This window comes from Oenanthe melanoleuca, chromosome 1, assembly GCF_029582105.1.
Source record: "Oenanthe melanoleuca isolate GR-GAL-2019-014 chromosome 1, OMel1.0, whole genome shotgun sequence".
Taxonomy (NCBI): Eukaryota; Metazoa; Chordata; class Aves; order Passeriformes; family Muscicapidae; genus Oenanthe; species Oenanthe melanoleuca.
Window position 1 is genome coordinate 80,650,311 of NC_079333.1, and position 22,826 is coordinate 80,673,136.

Consider the following 22,826-nt stretch of genomic DNA (forward strand, 5'->3'; position numbering starts at 1 on the left):
CAAATCAATGGATAGTTTGTGAACAGTAAGTTCCTTAATGAGTGTTGCAATAAAATCTGGGATACTGGTGAAGTTACTGTCTCCTCATTACTCTGACTTTACCATGCTTATTAGACAAAAATAATTTGAGCATATCTCCTGCTACAGAAATAGCCAATGCACTTTCTTTTATCAAAAGTCAAACTGTGACTTTGTTTGAGGTGTTGAAAAGGAAGATGTACAAAAACTTTGTTAGCTACTATCTCCAGGCACTGCAAATTGTTTCCTTACCAACAGCTGGAAAGCTCTCTTGTTGATCAACAGCCATCAACCTTGGCCATCTCCATGGCCAACTTAAAATTCACCAGGAATGAATGCAGGTCCTCTTTTTCCTGTGCTCATGATCTTGGGGATCTCGTTATTTTCAGAATATTCATTAAACTCTCTACTTACTCTAAAAATAGTATGGGGTTTTTTTTGCTGCTGAGTGACTAGTGGGCATCTGCTTCATGTATTTATCCACTCCACAATACAAGGTTTGATAACTCCATGTACCCAGGCAGTCTTCAAGAGGCAGTTGTCATAAACAGACTCCACCTTACAGTGTTTGATATTGGCAAAGCCCCAATTAACAGCAATTAACTAATTCATCTTCAGGGCAACCCTGTGAGCTAGGTAACACTGTTATAATTAACACAGGAGTGAAATGAGATTGAGGAGCTAAGTCAGTTGCCTGGGCAGAGGCCTTCATGATCCAGTGGATTAGACATCTGCCTCTCCAACAAAGACGTTGAGTCTAATCCTTTTTCTGACATTGATTTGCTGCATGACCTTATGGAAAGTCAATTAACTTCTCTGTTTCAGCTGCCCTAGAGATAATGATGCTTACCCACCTGGTGACACATGGGTTTGGAAACTGTACTAAATTATACTCTTAATGTATTCTTAGGGACTGTCAGTGGAAGAGGTGAAACATTAAAGCTAGGAAGCTTTCATGTCCTTGCTATTTTATCTAATTCTTTTTCCCCACACTACAAATAGCCTGGGGTTAAGATCAAACTTCTTGGGTTAAGGTGCTCCTAGAGAAACTGCTTCTGGCATCAGGAATTTTCATTACCTCCTGTTTGACCAGCAAAGTTATTTAGGGTACAGGTCAGCACTAAAATTGCAATGTAAAGCTATTTTAAATTTGGTCATGGGAGACAGCAGCACCCTTCCCATGCTACCATGAGGTAATGAACAGACTGTCACAGCAATCCCCATCAAGCACTGGGTTCAAAGGGAGCAGAGCTGCTGCAGAGACCCCCAAGCCTGTTCTCATGCATCATGCCCAGTTCTCTCTAAATGAGACTTTTTCAGGATAATTTCTACAGGCATCCTGACCCCTAGCAGGGATGCAAACTCACAAGAAAAATACCTGCATACATGTACCCCTGGAACAGAGCCACCTGATCTTGCCATCTTGGAGCAGTACTTAAGAAAAGGACAACTAAAACCTCCTCTGTTCATTTCATTAGAAGCTGTCCCTGAACTTCTCTCCTTTTCATGACATGCCATAGAATGTTTAAAAATGCACAGATAACTTTAGATCACATTTTGTGTAATTGACTGGGCTTTTAATTATTTCTACAAAATATCCTGTTGTATCATGTTTCCTAGGCCCATAAAATCTCCCACAATTCTAATGTAGCAAGGAATCAGTCAAATAGGACATTCAACACTTGCCTTTATTTATGTGAGAAAGAATAATTTTCCTTCTCTTTCATAATGAAGGAAATATCAGGCACTTTTTGCCCTTTGCCTGCTGAATTATAGCAAACATAGTAAATGCCCATGCAGCCAGAAAATTAATAACCTGCTCCTGCCTCTGCTGCAACACTGATCACTCCTCAGCATCCTTTCTGCTGCTGCTGATCCACCAGCTCTTTCATTTCACTGCCCTGCCCTCTTCATCCTCAGACTGGTTAGCACCAGCTTCTTCTCCACCCTCCCAGCTCCACTGATAATGTGTTTAACATTTACTTTGATGTTATTCCTTGAGGCTTTTCAAAAACCTTTTTTGGAAAGAAGACCATTAAAAAAAGAAAGTCTTTAGGGAAAGACAGTGAGGAAAGTTAAAGCAGAAAGGGTATGTGCTTATGTATCATATTCCCCTGTAGGCTTTGTCTTGCTGCAAACCTGGAGGTGACTCAATGCAAACCCATACTGCTGTAAATAGGGAATAAATATTGTCCTCTCCTAAAATACACCTGGACTAGTTCAATAAACCCTGACTTAGTGGCTGCTACTTATACAAACATATGCATATTAAATCCCAATAAATTACTAGGGAGCTGTCAGATCAGTAATACAGATATTTCCAAGGCTGAAAGACTGTCTATAGCTTGTCCCTATATATTTAGTTTTTGCAGTGGCTAGCAGTGTGGCTAGCACAGACCAAATGGTTCCATGTCTACAGACTGTGAAAGAACTTAAAGGTGATTTGTAATACCTTATAAACATATCCCAGGATTTTATTCTGAGCATGGCAAGGAGCATAAACTAAAACTATTCACCCCTCACAGGCCTAAAATAGAAATCCTTAGTGCTGATTTTGACACAGATTAAAATTACCTGTGTGCTAAGAGGTGATTAACATCTAACACATTTGGCAATAGCAGGACATATGATTACATTCAGACAGATTACAGGGCACTCCTTCTAAGCATTTGTAGCTTATCTTGTAATGTTATCTCATGCACTTATGTTTGATTTGGATGCTTTTTTTTTGGTCTTACTATGTGGAGAGTTAGAACCTGTACCTTACTGCACCTAATCTACTAATATATGGAAAGATCCATTTAACTTTAGGGTTGAGCTTCAGGTCTCTGCTGCTTTTTGTTTAAATATGTATGTTTTAGTATTGCATATTCTGCAAGATTTCATACAAGTACACAACATACCAGTTCTCTAGTCTAGATTAGAAATCAACAGATGCAGCTTCATCTATTGATAGACTAAATTATATGCAATACCAGGAAGGAAAACTTATTTTTGTCTTATTCTTTCCAGTGGCTTTTGTTTAACCCTGTATATAAACAATTACGGTTTCCTGTGAGATGTTTTCCCATTTTCAAGTTCAGAACTAAATGGGTGATTTGCATACATGTTTTTTTAAGTGGAATATAAAGGTGTCTAGACCTTCAGATTTATATTGGCTTTGCTGTAAATTAATGCTGCTGAAGTCAATGAACACACTTGAACCTTCAGTGACCTTGTAAAACACTGGTGGCTATTTGGATGAAAAAGGATCTATCTGGATTGGAAAAGGGAAAGGAAATCAGTTCATCTGAAGTTTGGTAATGTGGTATAGTTACTGCTAACAGTGTTTTTACTTCTTAGTATGATCACTAGAAGACAATGTATAGTCAGTATTAAATCAGGGCAGATACAGACGATAAAGGCAAAGCTTAATCTTGCTAGGATTAGTGACTCTAAATTGATATGGCTGAAAAACATTGCAAAATGCTGAAGTTAGGTGGCTTCAGGGGCTAGCAAAATGCCTTGCCTGGTAATTATCAAAAGTCTTCAGAGACAATGATTGCACATGGAAGCTCTGATTTGATTACCAAAAAAAAAAAAAAAAAAAAAAAAAAGTCTGCTGCAGTAGCCTCATTTGTACTTTAATTAAGAGCTTTGTTTTTAAATATAACCATCTGATTCCCTGGGGTTATTTTTAAAGTAAGCTTCTGGCAAGGCAGCAGTGTGGTGGATTAGAGGCTTGGAATTGAGGAAAAATCACCATTCAGCATACAGTTTAGAATAATGTGTGCATATATACAGATACATATGTATTAAACATCATGTAACAGGATACAGGACTGGATTTATTAAAGCCAAATGGAAAGATATTTCCTTTTAATATTCTAGATCTCTTTTAATATATGTGATGCAGATATTGCACTGCAGTCTGATTCATGTAAATACCATAATAATTGCACATCAATCTGATCAGTGCACTGAAAGCTTTGATTTGCTCCAAATGTAAAACCAAGTTATCAGTTTGGCTGTCTGCATCTAGAACTCCATCTAACAGTGGCTGTTACACTTCATGTGGCTATTTATGACATATCACCCATCAACTCACCATTTATCATGGAGTATGCAGGCATGAGTAGAAAAGCAGCAGACCCAGAAAAAGCATAGTGATGGAGAAGAAGCAGCAGGGTAGCAGCAAGAGGGGAAGAATGGAGATGCTAAAGAACAATGTCAGAAGGGGAGGGCTGGGGAGGAGGGTGAAAGATCTGCACAAGACATGTCTGAACATCAGAAGCCAGAAAATGGTGTTTTTCTAGTTCTTATTCCAGAAGAGAACTTACAGCTTCCAAATTTTAATGGGCAAGCGTGTGCATCCATGGGGAAATCTTCAAGCTGCATGGGACATTCAGCGGAGATGGTCAATCTGTGGGGGAGTAAAAAGAAAACACATCATTTTTTTTCCCCTGCACTTTTCCTTTAGGCCCTCACTGCACTACATGAATGCTGACACTAGCACACTTTTCCTGAAGGCTCATTGCTCCTGCTGGAATCACAGCAACCCCCTGTTAAACTGAATGTGAGATAAGCCAGGTGGACCACTCTGTGTGCATGCCTGAGGCATTCTCTAGTAACCCTGAGACATGTGAAATGATTTTATTTATGTAAGCTGTCCCAGTAAGATCATTCTTTCTTATTAGTGTGTGAAGAAATGCCTGTGATGGAGTTTCTGCCATATTCCTTGTACTTACCTGCTCACTGTGCATACTACAACTGGACTAAGAATTTGACTCCTGGGTCAATTAGCACTGTTACAGACATAAAGAATCCTTGACTTTATATGTAGATGTAACTATTTAAACCCATAGAGTAGATAGTTATAGATGAAAGTATATAATATAACTAATTATAGCTATATATAAAATTATATATAATCAAGGACATCTATGTTTCACTTTTTATAGCACTGTAGTTAACTTCTGTGGAAATCACATGGCACTGGAGTCCATTTCAGTTCAATGCACTGTGAATTACCTGGGCATCCTGTCAGGCAAAAACAACAGGGTCATCTTCCCCAGCGTACTGCCTAGGGAAGCAATTCTATCCTGGACTCCCCAGCCACTATGTGGAAATATTTCATCTAGACTGGACACAGGGGTAAGGAAAAACAAACCCTTAGGCAAATATAGATGTTTCCCATGGATGTTTTGCATGATTGACAGATCAAGCTGAAGACATAGAATAGTCTAAGGTAAATTTCTGAGTGGTGCAATATCAGTTATATTGATATCAAATGCATCAAATATATCAAATATCTCAAGAGAGCCAAAACTTGCTTCTAGCACAAGGAGAATCCATTTTGTTTATGCTATTTTGATATTTGCATAATACAGATAGTTTGCTCAGGACAGTGAGGATGAAAATCTCATTTTACATTATGAGTATCTTTATGGATTTCTCATTTTATGCTGTTATTCCACCTCAGGGGCAACAGCCCAGAGACATCCAAAGCTTTGCAGACTGCCTGGTGTTGGGGTGACACCAGGCTCTACTGGAGGGCAGCTTGGTTCCTAACCAAACTATTGCTTGGGAGTGAAAATCTCCAAAGAAATCCATAACACCCTACTACCAGCATGCAAAAGTACACTTTCCTATCACTACAGCAATATGGAGCCTTATATACTGGCTATATAAAGTCACCACTTCCTATCAGCACCCCAGAGTGCCATAAGAACCTCTATCCAATGGGACTGTAAAGGGTAATAATCTGTGTACAGATGGCACTGTGCTCAGCCAGTCCAGTTCAGTACAACACAGTGATGCCTTGCCAGGGCACTACAGCTACACAGACAATAAACTGGGGGAAACAGCTCTGCTAACACACAGAAATTCTGGAGCTGTGCCAATGGAAATGGCTGGAAATGACAAAATAAGCACAGAAAATGCAAGAGTATATTGGCTGGAGATCATATGCTGAGGATGAGCTGGGAAACAAGAAGAGAAAAAGGCAAAATGTGCACAGGAATAGAAAATGTAAAGATAATATGCCATAGAAATCCAAAGGAAAAAAAAATCCAGGTCAGAACAAGATAATTTACTATTTGGTAAGAATGGACAGGAGGATACAATATAGAAAATAAATTACTGAGGCCTAAGATACCTGCATTTAAGCAAAACTGTTCTTGAGCTTTATTTTTGTAAAAGATACTTTAAGATCACTCAGTTATGTAGTTGTCTGCAGTGGAAACTGCCCTTGGGCACCAAAGCCAGCAAAGCCAAAGTTACCAAGAGTGGTGTGTGGATGAATTTAATAAGCTGGTTCTAGTAGTATCCTGCCCAGAACTTATATCCTTTTCACAAAAATCACTCTAATGGGGACTCAAAAGCAAGGCTGCCATCCCTCCAATGCATCATTTTACTTTTCATGCTAAGCACTGCAAATTTAACCTTCTTGATAAATTCAGAAGCCTTGCTCCAAGAGCCCATTAGAAAGCTGGTATGCTTTGCTGCAGTCCATCTCCTGTCTCTTTGTCTACCAACAGTTTAGGGATGTCATTTCAGAGCTGCAGCTTGACAACATTTTAATATTCACACCTGTCATGTGCAAACATCGAAGAAAAGGATGCCTATATCCATCTTACAAAGACAATAGGTGTAGAATCAGGAAGTGAAGGAATATTCAGTGCAGAATTATGCATAAGACCTTCTGTTTCATCTTGCTGTCCTATGAATTGTATCCTGCTGCCTGCATCTCTGGAAATAATCCTTGTGTGTAATGAGAAAGGCTGTAGACATTCATCAACTATAAATGTGGAAGAGAAGTGAAGATGAGTTGCACTGAGACTGTGACCTAGTGGAATTTAATTAAGTTCCTCCAGAAATTATTTTTGCCTGTCCTAAATAAAAGGGTTGCAGATAAAGCTGGAGGGCATCTGGCTGCCACTACCTGACTCAGAAGCCACAAAGACTCTTGTGGTGCCAGGGCTACTCCTCTGTCCCCCCTGAATTCCTCATCCAATAAAAGGCAGAATATCCCTTAAAAGGCTGCTGCCTCCTGCAGTCTTCTTGGTCTAGCCTAGGGGTAGGGAGAACCAAGTTTAGGAGCTCTTAATGTGCTTGGGACAGCCTTCCTTTCATTAACATGAATTCTTTGGATAAAAAAGTTCCTTTTGCTCTCTATCAATGATATCTGCATGCTTCTTTCCTTTTCCCATGCCCCTATCCTAGGACCACTCCTGGTCTGGCCATCTTGAACAAATTAACGAGCTCTACCTGTTTGTTACATGCTATTAAGAACTTTGTAGTTGAGCCTCTTACAAAAATGTGCATTACCCGAGGCTCTTGAAGTGGCTTTTAATGGCCAATGTGACAAAAAACTTGACAGAAAACTTGAAAGGAAACTTGACTTTGGGTTCTGATTCACAGCACAAATGTTATCATCCTGAATTTCTGTAGGTGCTCTGTGCCCAACAGGAACTGGTTTTCATAACTGTGTAAGGGTCTGAAAAACAAAGTCACTCAACTGACTCCTGGTTCAAAGAGACTGGATTTTCTACTGCATACAGATATAAAAGCAGCACAGCAGACATCTACACTCTGGGGGCTGGAAGCATGGGTTGTTGCATACAGATTTGCCCTGAGATGCAGAGTACAAACTATATATTCAGATCAGAGCCCCCAGAATCTCAAAAAATTGGTATCTGGGTCTACTCCTTCAAATATCACCTGCAGTGATATTTGCACACCTTGGTTTTTAACACTGTCATAAAGCTTAGGGATCCAGTGTATCCTCTAGTTTACACAGCTGATTATTATGCAGTTCTTGGCCACAGCCAGCATGCCTTCATGATTATCAAACCTGATTTCCTTTAATGACAAGGTAACCCATCTAGTAGATCAAGGGAAGCCAGCTGATGCCATCTTTTTGGATTTCCATAAAGCTTTTGCTACTGACTCTACAGTATCCTTCTGGACAAAATATCCAGCACACAGCTGGATAAATATTTAATGTGAGGGCTGAGCAGCTGGCTCAGGGGTTGGACACAAAGGGTTGCAGTGTACAGGATGATATGAGACTGATGACCTGTCACTGGTGAGGCTCCATGGGGCTCTGTCTAAGTCCTGTGCTCTTCAACATCTTTGCAAATGACTTGAATGCAGACTGGAAGGGATACTAAGCAAGCTCACAGATGATGCAAAATTTGGAGCAGCTGTTGCCTCCCTTGAAGGTAGGGAGGCCCTGCAGAGACACTTCAACAAATCAGGGAGCTGGGCAGTCAGCAGCAGTATGACATTCAACAAAGGAAAGTGCTGGATTCTGCACCTGGGATGGGGCAGGGTGTATGGACAGAGTGGGGAATGAGATGCTGGAAAGCAGCACCCTGGAAAGAGACATGGGGGTCCTGGTCAGTGACAAGTAAAACATGAATCACCAGTGTGTCCTGGTAGCCCAAAGGGCCAACCATGCCCTGAGGAGCATCAGGCACAGCATCACCAGCTGGGCAAGGGAGGGATTGTCCTGCTCTGCTCTGAGCTGGGGCAGCCTCACCTTGAATATTGTGTGCAGTTTGGGTACCACACTGTAAGAAAGATATTAAATTATTAGAGAGCATCCAAAGGAGGGCTATGGAGATGGTGAAGAGCCATGATGGGAGGCTGTATGAAGAGTGGCTATGGGGAGCCTACAACTTCTGTGTCAGGGAAAGAGGAGGGACAGGCACTCACCTCTTCTCTGTGATGACCAGTGACACAGGACCTGAGGGAATGGCCTGAAGTAGTGTCAGAGTAGGTTCAGGTTGGATATAGGAAAAGATTCTTCACTCAGGGAGTGGTTGGGCACTGGAACAGCTCCCCAGGGAAATGGTCACAGCACCAGCCTGACAGACCTCAAGAAGCATTTGGACACCAGGTGTGATTTTTGGGAATGGTGTCATGCAGGGGGCATTGCACTTGATGCTCCTTGTGGGTCTGTTTCACAGCACATTCTGTGATTACAACAATATTACTCCCAGTTTGCGTTTGTTTAAGGGAGAGAAAGAGGCCTGGGCATGCATACATGAAACAGTCTTTGCCTAATGCTTTTAATATGGTGACTGCAGCATGATCTTGCTGTGCCCAGTGCAGCACAGTTATCTGAGCTAAAGACAGTCACCAAACCAGGATTTTTGTCACAGCACACACATTGCTCAAAAGGCAGTTCTTTCCAACAGAAGCATTTAAAAGCTTCCCTCCTCTACCATCACTCTGCATTAATAAAAGCCCTATGGGATTACTTTCACTCAAACAGAGTCTATGACAAGATTATAAGCAGCTGTTAAAGGTCCTTTGCAATAGGAGAATGAAACTCTGATTTTATGGAAAATAATGGTAAAATTCTCCCTGACTTGAATGGGGCCACTATTCACCCAAAAAATGTAATAAACCCTGATTATAGTTGCTGATTTATTAATGACAAAATCTTATTTTCATAATGCTCCAAATACTCACATTGCTATCCAAATATTAATCAACCAACAAAATGCTATTGTGTACCTTAACTATCTGACAAAAAATTAAGTCTAGAAATTATTTAATCTATCACCTATAATTGTACATGACAGCTTTATCAAGGCTTCATTATGTATAGCTTTTACTTTAAGAACATAAAGTGGTTACTGACATTCTGTTTCAAGACACATAAACAAATATCCAAGAAAAGCACAATTCAAGTAGCAAGACTTGTTCACTTCAGAAAAGTCACCTTCAACCATTTCCACTGGGGAATTAAGCATGACAATGCTTTCAAGAGATTGCTGCTTTTTAGCAAGAAGGGAAATAAGGAGGTGTTAAAATCAAGGATGAAGCAAGGAAATAAATTCAACTATTAGGGAGGCAGACATTTGGAGTAAGTGTATTCAAGGTGAGTTTAGAAACCCTCAGTAGCAGTCCCTGAGACAGGAAGCACCCTGTCCTGCTAAGACCCTGTTTTAGGTCCTGCAGGGACCTCCCATGTTGCCATGATCTCCTCAGTGCAAGAAGCATCTGTTCCTACTTGTGGGTAAAGAGAGGGGGCACTGAGCATCCTTCTCCTACCCTCTAAGTGCAGGAAGCATTTTCCAGCGCATTATCTGCAGCTGCCAGGCAGGAGATGAGGGCAGTCACCTGCCCAGGGAGCCACAGCCAGCTGCAAAACTTGCTTTTGCTTATCAGCTACTAACTTTAATATGAAAACAAATTAAAACAGAGAGCTCTAGGATGAGAGGGGAGCAGAAAGGCAGAGTAACCAGTGGCCTTTGGGAGAACTTAATTCAAGATAAATGTTGAATAATAATATTTACAGATGCAAGGGACACTGGAAAACTTTTGTTGGCACTAAAACTATGGCCAGAAGATATGAAGATTTTCTGCCTATATGCACTAATCCCCAAACCAGCTCCATGTTCTTACTTATTTATTTCTGTGCAGTACCTTTCTCCCTGTTTAACAGGAGCATTTAAATGCTGTGCTTTGACCCCACCTGTGCTGGCAACCAGTATGGGGTACAGGTGAGCCCAAGTGCTGTTCCCAGCATGAGACCAGACATTTTCTCTAATAAAAGGTAAAATATTTGCTTGAAACTCACCTTAAACCTACCAAAACCTATCTACCCAACATGCCAAAAAAGAGTTAAGTGGATCCAGCCTTTAGCCAGGCTACAGTCAACTCCAGTGGGCTTGTTGGCTCCCTGAGAAGGGAGACTTCAGGGTTGGGCCATACCCTTTCCAGGAGCCAATTCCAGGAGAAGCTTCCCAGGGCACCTGCTCCAGCAGGACCTCAGCAGAACAATTTGAGCCCTTGTGGTGTCTCCAGTATGCCCTTTGACACACATGGGGCCAGTAGAATAACAGAGATAATGGTTTGGGCTGTGTTTTCAAACTGTGAACACATGGTTAGGTTTGTGAAATTACTCATTTGACCTTGACTGATGACACAACCATTCAGCTCTTTTCCCACTGTGATGTCTTGGGAACACTTCAGTAACCAAACTTCTATTTCTTTCAGAAGGTTTTAAAGCAAGACTTGTTTCAGGCCCCAGCACAGTAAGTGTACAGTCCAGGGAACTGATGTCTCCCTGTGTTCCTGAGTAAATGTAACATGCCAGTATAAGCATATATATTGTATATATACACACATATATATATATGCATATACAAGCATACAGTTATACATACAGACATATAGACATACAGACACACACACACAAATAAAAATGAAGACCTTTCTTGGTTCTGAAGCATTTGCTATACAGCCCTAGCAAACCCTGCTGGTGGCAGTGGGTTACAGAACACCACACAAAAGTGTTAGAATGTGGACAGATGTTCACCCATGGAAACACAATGGCTGTAAAAGTCACCCTGACACCTGCCCCTGGCTGGGTGATTGCCTACAGCTCAGGGGGAGAGAAGTGATTATTCTTTGTAACTCAAACACTGCTTTGCTCATTAATTTCCATCACTTTGTTGGAAAAAAGGCCAAAATACAGATTCAGATCTGCATGTCTGTGTGGGATGTGGAGGCAATTCACCACCACTTCTTACTTATAAACATTGATTTCTTTGGAATACACCAAATAAAGTGAACTGAGAAGAGAAAGCAAAGCTAAGACTAGAGTGAGATAGTCTGTAGAAATTTCTGTCTTAGCCCATTTTACTACCATAACCACTCTGCCAAGAATACTACCATATCCCAACCTTCCTAAGATGCTGAGATGTGCTATCAATATGTGGACATGAAAATGTCCTTTAAAATGCTACAGGGAAGGGACTATGGAAGACTAAGAACTCCAGTCATTGATGCTTTTGGGAGCTGAGAATACATAATTCAGATGCATGGTGTACTTAAACCAGCATGAACTTAAAACAGCAAAACTCTCATTTTAAGAAAACAAAATCCTCAGCATATCTTCTGCTGAAGTGTGAAACAAGCCTTTAATTGCGACATGATCTGAGGTGGCAGAATTGATCTCAAAAGCTGTGCCACTATAAGAATGACCTCTCTGCACATAGAGTAACTTAACATACCCAGAATATACTCTCAGATAGAAGTAGGTAAGATCTTCAGCCTCTAGACATAGGAAAAAGAGAAAAAGGCAATGAAATATCCAATAGGACACAGAAATTATATGGTATGGATTTGGGAGGTCACAGAAAGACTCACAAAGGAGACATTTATAGTAGAGGTAATACCTTTCATTCTCCAGTACTTCTTTTAAGTGCATAAAACCAGTGGATAAAGCAGTGAGTTTATGCTTATCCAACCTTGCAAGTAATCCAATGAAGTCCATTAGCAAGGTAGAACTTGTTGGGAAAAGCTCTGGGTTTTTTTCAAATTAACTGTTGCAGTAAAACCCCCTACCTTTTTGACAGACCATTCTTTCTTCAGGTTCTCTTCCTAAAAACTTTATTTCCTAAAGAAACTTTAGATCAAAATGGCTATGCAGCTCTGAATGCTCTGCAGATTATCACACACATCTCTTGGATAGTTTCACTGAAAACCCTCTCCAAGCTTTCTTTTCTTTACAGTCCCTTATCCATGATGAATTCTCTTTTGGCACCCCATGAAGAAGGCTTCCAAACTTCTCCTCTGCAGCACCTTCTTTTTTAAGTGAATTCTTGAACTAAACCCCAAAAATCTAACTAGCTCCAGCAATGCTGAGAAGTTGATGCAGTTATTGATGCAGGTGAAAGGGGAAACAACATCTCAACCAGCCCACAGTTCATTTTGCCAGGCCACACATTCCCCAAGTCTGCCCATGCTACATGTTTTGACTATAATCTCCTTATCTTTGTGGCTTTTTGACAGCATGTTCAACAAGGAGCTAACTGCAGTAAGTACTTGAGGTGCTTGAAGTGCTGAGTAACAATGAACTATAAGCTTCTTTCTGGCTCTCAGGAGAGGCCATCCCAGTTACTGGCAGAATCAGCCAGCAACAGCAATATCTGGTGCCAGTCAATTGCACATACAGTCTTTGCTTTCAGTGGAAGAAAACCCAAGTCCAGGAGAAAGAAGGGAGCACAGAAAGCACACTAAATCACAGAATCACTAGGTTGGAAGAGACCTCCAAGATCATCAGTCCAACCCATGCTCTAACACCTCAACTAGACCATGGCACCAAGTGCCACATCCAGTCTTTTTTTAAATACATCCAGTGATGGTGACTCCACCACCTCCCCAGGCAAAGCATTCCAATACTTTATTATTCTTTCTGTGAAAAACTTCTTCCTGATATCCAATCTATATCTCCCTTGGTGCAGCCTGAGAATGATGAAGGCTAAGGACTGTGATGGGCACGGTGCAGCCATCCTCCCATTCTGCTACCACCTGCTAGGCAATTTTATCAGTGTAGGTTTTCTAACTGTCCAAAAGGGCTTTTGCTTTTCCATTTCTGCCCATCAGTATGGCATGTGTTCCTCCATGGATGAAGGCTACTTCACTGCACTACTTTTGCTTCCTCTCAGCTCACACACCCTTGATATTTCTATATACAGGCATAAACGACATAAAGTATTTTCTACTAAGAAAAATTATCTGGATTAAGAAAGTAAGGGTGGGGGAGGGATGAGGAGGAGGAGCAGCCACTAGATGGGCAGTACCAGCCCATTTGGGCTCTCTCACATCTAGACTTGGATGCACAAACATGGCAGGGTAGACAGGAAGGATTATGACCTGGCAACCCAAAACACAGAACTAAACTCTTTTTTTTCTCTTCCACAGTTCAGACCCAGAGCTCAAAAAAACCACAGTTGCTGTTCAACCACTTGCATTTACCCCAGCTTTCTCTTATCCATCTCAGGTCTACCTCCAAGGTCACTCGTCATCATAATCTCCTGCCTTTTGTGTAACACTAACGCTCTCCACCTTTGCAAAAGAGGGAAGCAGTGATTGGGATGAGCAGGTCTTTCACAGGGAAACATGCAGATTCCTATGTGTATGTACCTTATTGGCACATGAAGAAGGTTGTTTAGCCATCCAAGCAGGATCTGGGTCTTTTTTGCCTTGCTTCTGAAATACTCCATGCTCCTGATCAATACAGCCATGAAGTGCCAGGTAAAGGGTCAGACTGTGGGCTTTCACTGCTCCAGGAAAAGAGCCCTATGACTCCTCAGCTGTTTAACACCATAAATAGCCATTAAACAGGCCTCAATTTACCATCTGCTTGCTATTTATACCACCACCAGTGCTAGCATCTGCTACAGCATAATCACCTGTTTGTTACAGTTCAACCTCAGAAGGAAGGGCTGAATCTCCGAGTGACATTTGTTTCTTGAGCTCCTCATAAGGTGCACTATATTCCCTCCTACACCCACCTAGACAAAAGCAATTGTCCACCCAATTTATGTGTGCTCAGATGTGCTACACTTGCACAACCTCGGGCTTTATGTTGCATGGAGAGCAAATTGTGAGTCTTCCACAAAACAACTACAGGACCAGCTGCTGGCCAGAACATGCCACAGCTTCAGGTTGCTGGCACATTTCCAGGCTAGGTGGGAAACACCAAAGGAAATAAAGGACTCATGTGACTAAACAAAGATATCAGTTACCCTGTACTCCTTTGTCTGCCACTGTGAAAAAAAAAACAAAACCAAAAAACAAAAAACCAACAAAAACCCCTAAAGTGTGAGCAGAGAGAAATAAGCCTCTTTTAACTTCACTGTTAAAGAAGACATCTGAAATAATGTAGACTTCTAACTTGCAAGAAATTATCTCTCCTGCATGGGAGCAAATCTGAGCCAAGAGAATCAGCTGCAGTCACCAACATTACAGATTAACAGAATTAGGTGAATCCCACCACCTTGCCTGGTGCATTACACTACAGTGTATTTTAGATTGCTCACTGACAGTCAGATGTTTCAGCACAAATACAATATACTTCAGAGGATGGTATTTCTGATTAGGCAGATGATTACATTAATTTCAGTCTAAGTGAAATGGCCAGGGAGTCCACAGTAAAGTTATCCTCCCCTAATAATAAAACAAGACAGCAGAGCCATAACAATTCTTCAGCATCTACAGGTACTTTCAAAGGCCCCAGATTCAGCAGATTGGGCAGAGACAGAGTCACCAAAGCATCTCTGAGGGGCACCTCTCAGGGCACTGCTTCTTTCCAAGTTCTTTCAGTCACCCCATCCATGCATGCCAGCCCTACTGGTTCATGCCTAAAAAGCAGCTGGAACACAAAGGAATCTGTCAGAAATTGTACCAGCTAACCCCAAAGGGAAGCTGGGTCTGCCTCTGAGCTCAGCACAGACCTGGAACTAAAGTTGTACTTTTTGTAGCTCCTCAAAGTCCAAGCAAGCATCCCCCTCATCCAGGGACATGCTGGTTCTGGTTTGGTTTTGTCTTTTAATCAATTCTGCCCTTGCTATGCGAGTTCCCATCTCTGTGATGGAGATCTCTGCGGGGCTCTGCCCACTTTTATTGCCAGCAGAATAGTCCATTGTCACACAATCTACATAGGGACTATATTTGGACAGGTCACAATGGCCCATTTTGAATGTATTACACTTCAGTCTCCTCTGATGCCTTTCTCTCCCTGTGAGTAACTCCAGCTATGGATTTTTCCAAACAACAAATCTTGGTTCCTTGAAGGACAACTTTTGAGAACTGGGACAATGTGTAACCACAACAGAGCAATGGGAACCAGGAGACTTGGTGTTTAAACAAGAATCCTGCTGCCCTTCACTTCACATACCTATTTTCTCTCACTCTGCCAAAATCTGAATTGACAAAAAGCAGCTGAGAGTCCTTGCCACCACGGCAGTTTTTCATCACTCTGCAAGACTCAGCCCAATGTAAAGAAATTGCTTTTTTTTTTCTTCCAGCTTCAGGCAGTTTGAAGCTTGAAAAAAAAGAAAATGCAGGAAATCTAAGACAGAGAAAAGAAATGCATATTTGTATGTCTTTATAGCTTCGAATTAGTTTTGTAATATTCATACAATATTCCTAAAAAGCATTGACAGATCCCTTTCTGAAGATAAAAATAATAAATAAGTAAAAACACATTCATATTGAACAGAAATGTTCCCATCTAGACATTTGGCTGAGGGAAAACTGAGGATTCATTTTAAATAATAGATTTGCTGGTCACTTGTCGCTCAGGGGCACACTAGCAAATCTATATCTGGCAAAGTCCAAGCTTGAGAACCCACACATTACTCATAGAATAATTTTCCCTTAAAACAAGCAAACAAACAAACACACAAGCAAACAAGCCCTGGCTTTCCTATTAAAAATCCTGAAAGCAGCACCGTATCTTCTGGTCAGCTGGTTTTATGATCAATAGCTCTAGAGCATAAAATGGTTAGGTTGTTAATCCAAGCCCTTCATGGAAGAGCAGAATTTGTGCTAACAGGCACCCAGGACATGTGTTCACTTGCACATCCAATTTTAATGTTAGGTGCTAATGCAAGAATCAATATTTTCAGCCTAGGTAAACCTGTGTGTGCACCACAGCAGAGCCAGCAGCGTGGTTTTGCTGCCATCAAGTGGACACACATTGATGAACTGGAAATCTCTTTCTGCAGCAGTAAAGTTAACAGTCTTTAAGGGCTGTACTAACAATTTTGGAGGTTTTTTTTAACACCATGATGAAAAATATCTGCATTCTACAGCTGGCAAATTATTCACATGCAAATTATTGGGACAGATTTTACTGTAAACTCTCCCAGGTTCTCTGGCAACCTTGAGTCGCCATAATAACATGGGAAAAACCTGTTTGTGTGCCCTCACATATATGACTATGTCCTATTTAAAATCTCAGACTGTATCAGATTCGTGGAAGTCCCAGTGGTAAAAAATTGGCAGTGAGAATGGGGCTCTAAGGAGTGCCCTTGCACAAGAAAGATTTTTCACTATCCACAAGCTGATAGAAAACCATTAAAATGCATAAAAACTGCTGATGAAAAGTTAATTTATGTCCAAAAGTTTAGTTCTAGTGAGCATGTTCTACTTCATACAATTTTTTTGCTTCTTCACAGCATTTTTTTCTGGCATTGTACAGCAAAGTTTATCAAGCTTCTGTCTTTGCAGCCAATTCCCACTGAGCAAAAAAAAAAAAAATGTAGCTCACTGAAACATGATGGTTCTTTTCTTAGCCCGAAAATGTTGCTTAAATCACTGTTCCAATTTTTCAGAATATACGAATTCTATACTTTTTACAATATTTATTTCTCAGGTAAGATAAACTAAATATAATTTAATTGTTTAAAAGGAAATAACCTAATTTTTACCTCCATTCACAAAGCTATTTTCTATATATATTAGTGAAATATGGAGTATGTTTTCTACTGCTTTTTATACCCGTGTTCTTACTAAAAAAAAAAAAAATAGTAAAAAATTTAAAAGTGGAGCTACAGACAATACTCCCCTCTAGGGGCAGAAACAGAATTTGCAGCATTCCATTCAGGAGCGCATCATTCGTAAATCACATTAGTGAAATAAAACTAATAGGTCCTCCCAAGTGAAAGACAAGCAGAATTATAAAGTCATTCCCCACAGAGAACACTGCTGTCTGTGAAATCTGTCTAGAGGACATGTTGTTTTCCTATACTCACACAGAAGGGCTTTAATGCCACACGTATACAGAAGCACATTTATCAGATTTCCCTAGCAACACACTTCCCATCAACTTCTGACCCAGACAACACAGCATCAAATGCAATGTGAGAGCTGTACATCTTTCTTTGTAAGTAAGCACGTGTGTCATGGAAATGTATGTCCTGACAAGTGCTAAAGCTGGAAGTCTGCTCAGCTGATCATATTTAGTATATTTGGAAGTGAAATAGGATGGAAGGTCAGCATTGGCTTGGCTGCTTTCCTCCCCTTCATTCAGGCAGCCAGATGCAAGGTAGCGAAAGCAATTCAGGCATCTCTGTCAATGACAGAGGGTCCAATCCTCCCCACACAGAATACTCCTACGTACAGTCTGGGAAGCTCGCAATTCCTCCTTGGAAACGAGGAGAATGCAGAGCTAACAGAGGGCTGTCTACACATCCCCAGATCCTGAGAACTGAGTAAGCCTGATGGGAGCTACAGGAACTGGAGCTCAAGCCTCAGCTGAAACTCAGTCCTTCGTGCACCACCACTGAGACAAGCAGCTCCCCCTCAAAAAAGCCCAGTGCTGTCTGTCTTCCCAAGGAAAGCCATCCTAGGTAACTCTGCTAGCTGTCACCTTTGTTAGGACACTCAAGGAAGCTGAAGGGGCTGGCTGCTTGTCACAGTCACCTCTGAACAGGCTGGGATGGGATCCTCAAGCCACCCTGCAGCACAGAATGGCTCTGCTTCTGAAGGAGCATAGCTCCATGCGTCTTATAAAAGCAGGCTCCTGACTCATGTTTGAGCAGAAGAGCATAGACTTTAAAGTTATTACTTGTAACAGCAGAAAGCAAGCTGATTTAAAAGCTTTGCACTCTATTTCTTATCACATATGTTAGTAGAAATGGTTAGTAGAAATTTTATTTCCACAGACAGTATTCTAACAACAAAAAAGTTATGGTGCACGTTTTTTCAGGTTACAAAAGCATTATGTTCTTTCTGTATTCTACAAAATCATCCATCCCAAAAAAATCAAGGGAAAAGGAGCTGAGTGGGATGATGAGAAAAGTCTGTGTCACATCCATATTTTTCTCCAGCTGCATATGCTGAGCTTTTCCTCAGTGGGGTGCCTGTGGCACCTGGCAATACTGTGCCAGAGACACCTTGACGGAGTAGCTCAGGTTCAGTGATGAGCTCACCTAGGTCTAGTTCACCCAGGTCTCACTCTGCTAGCTGCTATGGCTTGGCTCCTCACCTCATGAATCAGAACTTCACTGCATTTGTTTAACACTGCAAAAAACAGTGCTTGCATGGAAATTGTGCAATCTTCCCCACAATGTAATGTTTTGCTCCAGGCTGAATGTGAGTCTGATCTGGACTTCACTTACACAAGTAATTTACAGATAATTGGGAATTGCCACTGCTGCAGTCTCTGGAGTGGTACTTACTTAGTCCATACAGCAGTGTGACTGGTGTTAAGGCTGGCATTACTAACTTTTTTTTGTAAGGTTTCTCTGATAGCTATTTGGACTTTCAAGAGTGTCCATACATCCTCATATTTTTTGGTTTATTATTGTGGTGATCACTAATTTGGGGCTAGTAAGAACAGCAACACACATAGTAAAAGAGAAAATTAGGATGGTTTTTCCTTCTTTTAAACATGACTTCCATCATGCCTGTGTCTTTTTAGTGCTAATGCAGTTACAACTGGGATGGTCTGAAGCTGTAAGGACATACGTAAGGATACCCTGTATCTCCTTTTCCTTCCAAAAGAAGGGATTTAAGACTAGGCTCAAAAAAATGAAACATGTCTGAAACACCTGAAATAAAACCTGGGAAGCTCCAGGTCCCTGTGTACAGAAGCATAAACCTCTTGAGCCTCACCCTCTCAGTGTGCAGGACTGTGAGGTCCCACAGCAGGACACAGCATCAACCAGAACTCGGCTTCCCACACATGGCTGGGGGTTTCCTGCTGAAAACTCAGTCACCTCAGTGCCCAACTTCAGGCTCCTGAGCACTCTGCTGGGTCCCAGGCACTCTGGGCTTGTTTATGGAAAGTTCAGAATAACCCTTTGTTGCTTGGTAGGTTTCTTGTTTTATCTCTTTTTCAAGTTGTCCATATGACTATGGCCTTGGAGAACCTCGTTGAAGATGGACAGCAGTCTCAATTACTGCAGGCTAATTACCTTTAATGAGCAAATTGCCATACACTGATGTGGGATTTGTCCTGAAAAGAATTTCAGACACTTAAAATCATTGATGTTATATCTTCTATCTAGGTTATGCAATGATGATTCTTGGCAGGATACTCAAATCAGAACAGTATAACTCTGAAGATTTGAGACATCCATTTGCTTCTCTGTAATATAATGTCCCAGCTTTGTTTGCAGGATTGTACTTGCTAAAGCAGCTTTAGAGTGCTGCTAGCTTATGTCATTTATCCCTATGACCATTTGCCTTTCAGCACTATTAGTCAAATTAATAAAAACAATATAACAAAAGCTCCAAGGGTTCAAGATGTACTGCCCCAGAAAAAAGTCTCAGTTTCTGGTCTTGGATACTGTTCTCCTGCAGTCTGCACTACAGCGGCAAACACAAACAGTAAGAGAGAACAGATCTTCATAAAAAACTGAACTGAATCATCAAATCTGTTGAGAATATGCTCTCCATTTAATCAAAAGAAATAGTTGAGCACTAGCACTATTCAGAAGCTACCAATTAATTTGTACTTCAAGGCTACAATTATATTTTCCATTTTTCTTGATATTCACACAAATGTATGTGAAAGATGGCTCTACTGGAGTGGAGAAAGTGGTGCTCCCCACAAGTAATCAGCATCAGAAGAAATCGACCCTGGCTATTACCTCATGGTATACAGCAGAGTGCCATCATCCTCCAGGCGCAGGAGTTTGTTTGGGGTTGTCATGTTGTGAGCAATAGACTTCTTGCCATTGTGGAAGAAAGTGTCTGGGGTCCAAATCTTGCTGGCCAGCAGGTTGTTGAGAGGGAGGCGCTGCATAGGTCCTTTGAATCGCAGCCTTTCGTCCTTCCAGCTTTGTCGGAAAAAAACGTCAATGGTGTATTCCTGGCACAAAGAAACACTCGGGGTATTGCAGGATCCGAATGGAAGCATGGCTCCAAAAATGACTTTAGCAAAGGAAATACAACCGAGCTGGCAGCCACAAGCTAACTTACCATTTCTGTGTCTGACACAGGACCAAAACTGGTAACATAGATGTCTGTCTTCACCTGAGTTATTCTCTCTGTAATAAACATAGGCTTCGCATTAGCAATAGCTTTAAAATGCAAATACCTACTGGCAATGCTGTTTTCTGTTAACTCCTGAGTCACTCAAAATTCCCCAAAAGATTGCTTGAGGAGACATTTCATCCTGGATCATATGCAGCTGTTGACCTTTGGGAGTCCAGGCTTTGTTCTTACAATTAGAAAGAAACTGGCCCTTCAAGAGTGCTTTTCCTCTGACTGGCATGTTTTGATCATAGAAACACAGAATGGTTTGAGCTGCAAGAGACTTTAAAGATCATCTAGTTTCAACCCCCACGGGCAGGGACACCCTTGACTAGATCACATTGCTCAGAGACCCATCCAACCTGGCCATGATCACTTCTAGGGATGGGGTATCCACAGCTTCTTTGGGAAACCTGTTCCAGTGCCTCACCACCCTCCAGGTAAAAAATTTCTTCCTAATACCTAATCTAAATCTACCCTCCTCCAGTTTAAAACCATTACCCCTCATTCTATCACTGCACTCCCTCATAAAGGGTCCCTCTCATCTTTCTTCTAAGCACCTTGAGGCAATGGAAGGTTTCTGTAAGGTCTCCCCAGAGCTTTCTCTCATCATGTCTTCACAGGAGAGGTACTCCAGCCTTCTCATCATCTTGGTAACCTCCTCTGGACTGCTCCAACAGGTCCTTCTTATGTTGGGATTCCAGAGCAGGACACAGTACTCACAAAAGCAGAGGGGAAGAATCTCCTCCCTCAGCTTCCTGGCCACTCTTCTTTTGATGCATCCCAGTATGTGATTTGCTTTCTGGGCTGCCAGTGCTCGTTGCCAGCATTTACACAATACCTACCACAGGACGAGATGCAGTGTATCTTGGAAGGACCTACTCCCCTCTGCTGGCTTGGGTGATCTGCCTGATTTCAGACATCTATCAGAGATGTCCAAAGTTAGGTCAAATTAATTCTCCCCTCAAGTCTCTAAGTCCTTCTGGCATCTTTTCAAATCCAGGTCTCATTTAATTTAAGGGCAGAAATTTCAGAAGTTTGTTATGTAAGATAAAAAGCATCGAGCCCTATTTTCAAGCATCTCTGTGTAAAGTGAGAGGAGAAGGAGAGAAAGGGATGAAAGCAATGTGTTGGTCTCACAAGAGGAAGGGGTGGGGGTAGCCAGATTAAAAAAGGGCCAGGAAGAAACATAACAGATGGTTTACACATGGGTAGAAAATGAGAGAAATCTGGGGGAAAGAGAGCTGAAGGAGGGCTCAACAAGGTTAGGATGGCAACCACTATTCACACGCTATAGTTTTAAAATAGCTGCTGTAGAGGTTATCAAAAAGACATATCAATACAGATTTACTGTACTTGTCTAAAAATGGTTTGGGGATCTGTTTTTAAAAAGAGATACATATTACCAACGTAATTTTATACAGGCTGACCAGTAAGGGAATCTTGCAACATCCTGCTAGCATAATGCCTTGCTCACCTTAGGAAGTACCAGAAAGCAAAACCCAAACTGTATTCAATTACAGAAAAAGATGTATCACAGACGCTCTCCTAAGCCAACCTCAGATGACCTGACTGAAAGAACACAACTTTTTGTGCCCCAATTGCTAGGAGACAGATCTGCTTTCTGGACTTAGTTTAGCTAATCAAGCACACATGGCCAAGAGCAGACACCCACTTGAGGGGCACCACGTGGCCGAGCCAAGGCGTTATCCTACCTCCCAGCCCTGGGCGCAGCCTGTTGTCGTAGCCGTCCAGCAGACCGTCCAGGATCCTGGTGAATATGGTGATGTTATCATTGGCCTCCTCTTTTACTGATGGTGTTGGCGTTTGTGAAAAGCTGTTGCATGCAAACAAAAGGAAATGAGTCAAAAGCCATGCTGGTTTCAAGGGGCTTCAGTCTCAAGGGAACATTGAGGTTCTGCCCTCTCCTGCTGCTCCTGAATGCCACAGGGAGCTGCTGCCATTTATATCATCATTAATAGAAACTTGTAAATAGATCTCCCTGGAGGAGGACCCAATGAAGGACCCATGCC

The 22,826-nt window shown here is 41.5% G+C and overlaps 2 protein-coding genes across 8 annotated transcripts in view; one reads left to right on the top strand and one right to left on the bottom strand.

The window, feature by feature from the left end:
* The window catches only part of GABRA5 (gamma-aminobutyric acid type A receptor subunit alpha5), a 55,918-nt gene that overhangs the window by 23,933 nt on the left and 9,159 nt on the right, over window positions 1-22,826 (bottom strand). For all 7 annotated transcript variants that reach the window (XM_056498812.1, XM_056498823.1, XM_056498832.1 and 4 more), the window contains 4 exons: window positions 22,509-22,630; window positions 20,740-20,807; window positions 20,409-20,629; window positions 4,338-4,420 (listed from right to left, as the gene is read on the bottom strand). In XM_056498812.1, coding sequence (XP_056354787.1) covers window positions 4,338-4,420; window positions 20,409-20,629; window positions 20,740-20,807; window positions 22,509-22,630 — 494 coding nt within the window. The remainder of the gene's footprint in view (window positions 1-4,337; window positions 4,421-20,408; window positions 20,630-20,739; window positions 20,808-22,508; window positions 22,631-22,826) is intronic.
* GABRB3 (gamma-aminobutyric acid type A receptor subunit beta3) overlaps window positions 1-22,826 on the top strand; it is a 196,313-nt gene that overhangs the window by 15,623 nt on the left and 157,864 nt on the right. The gene's annotated exons all lie outside the window — the stretch shown is intronic.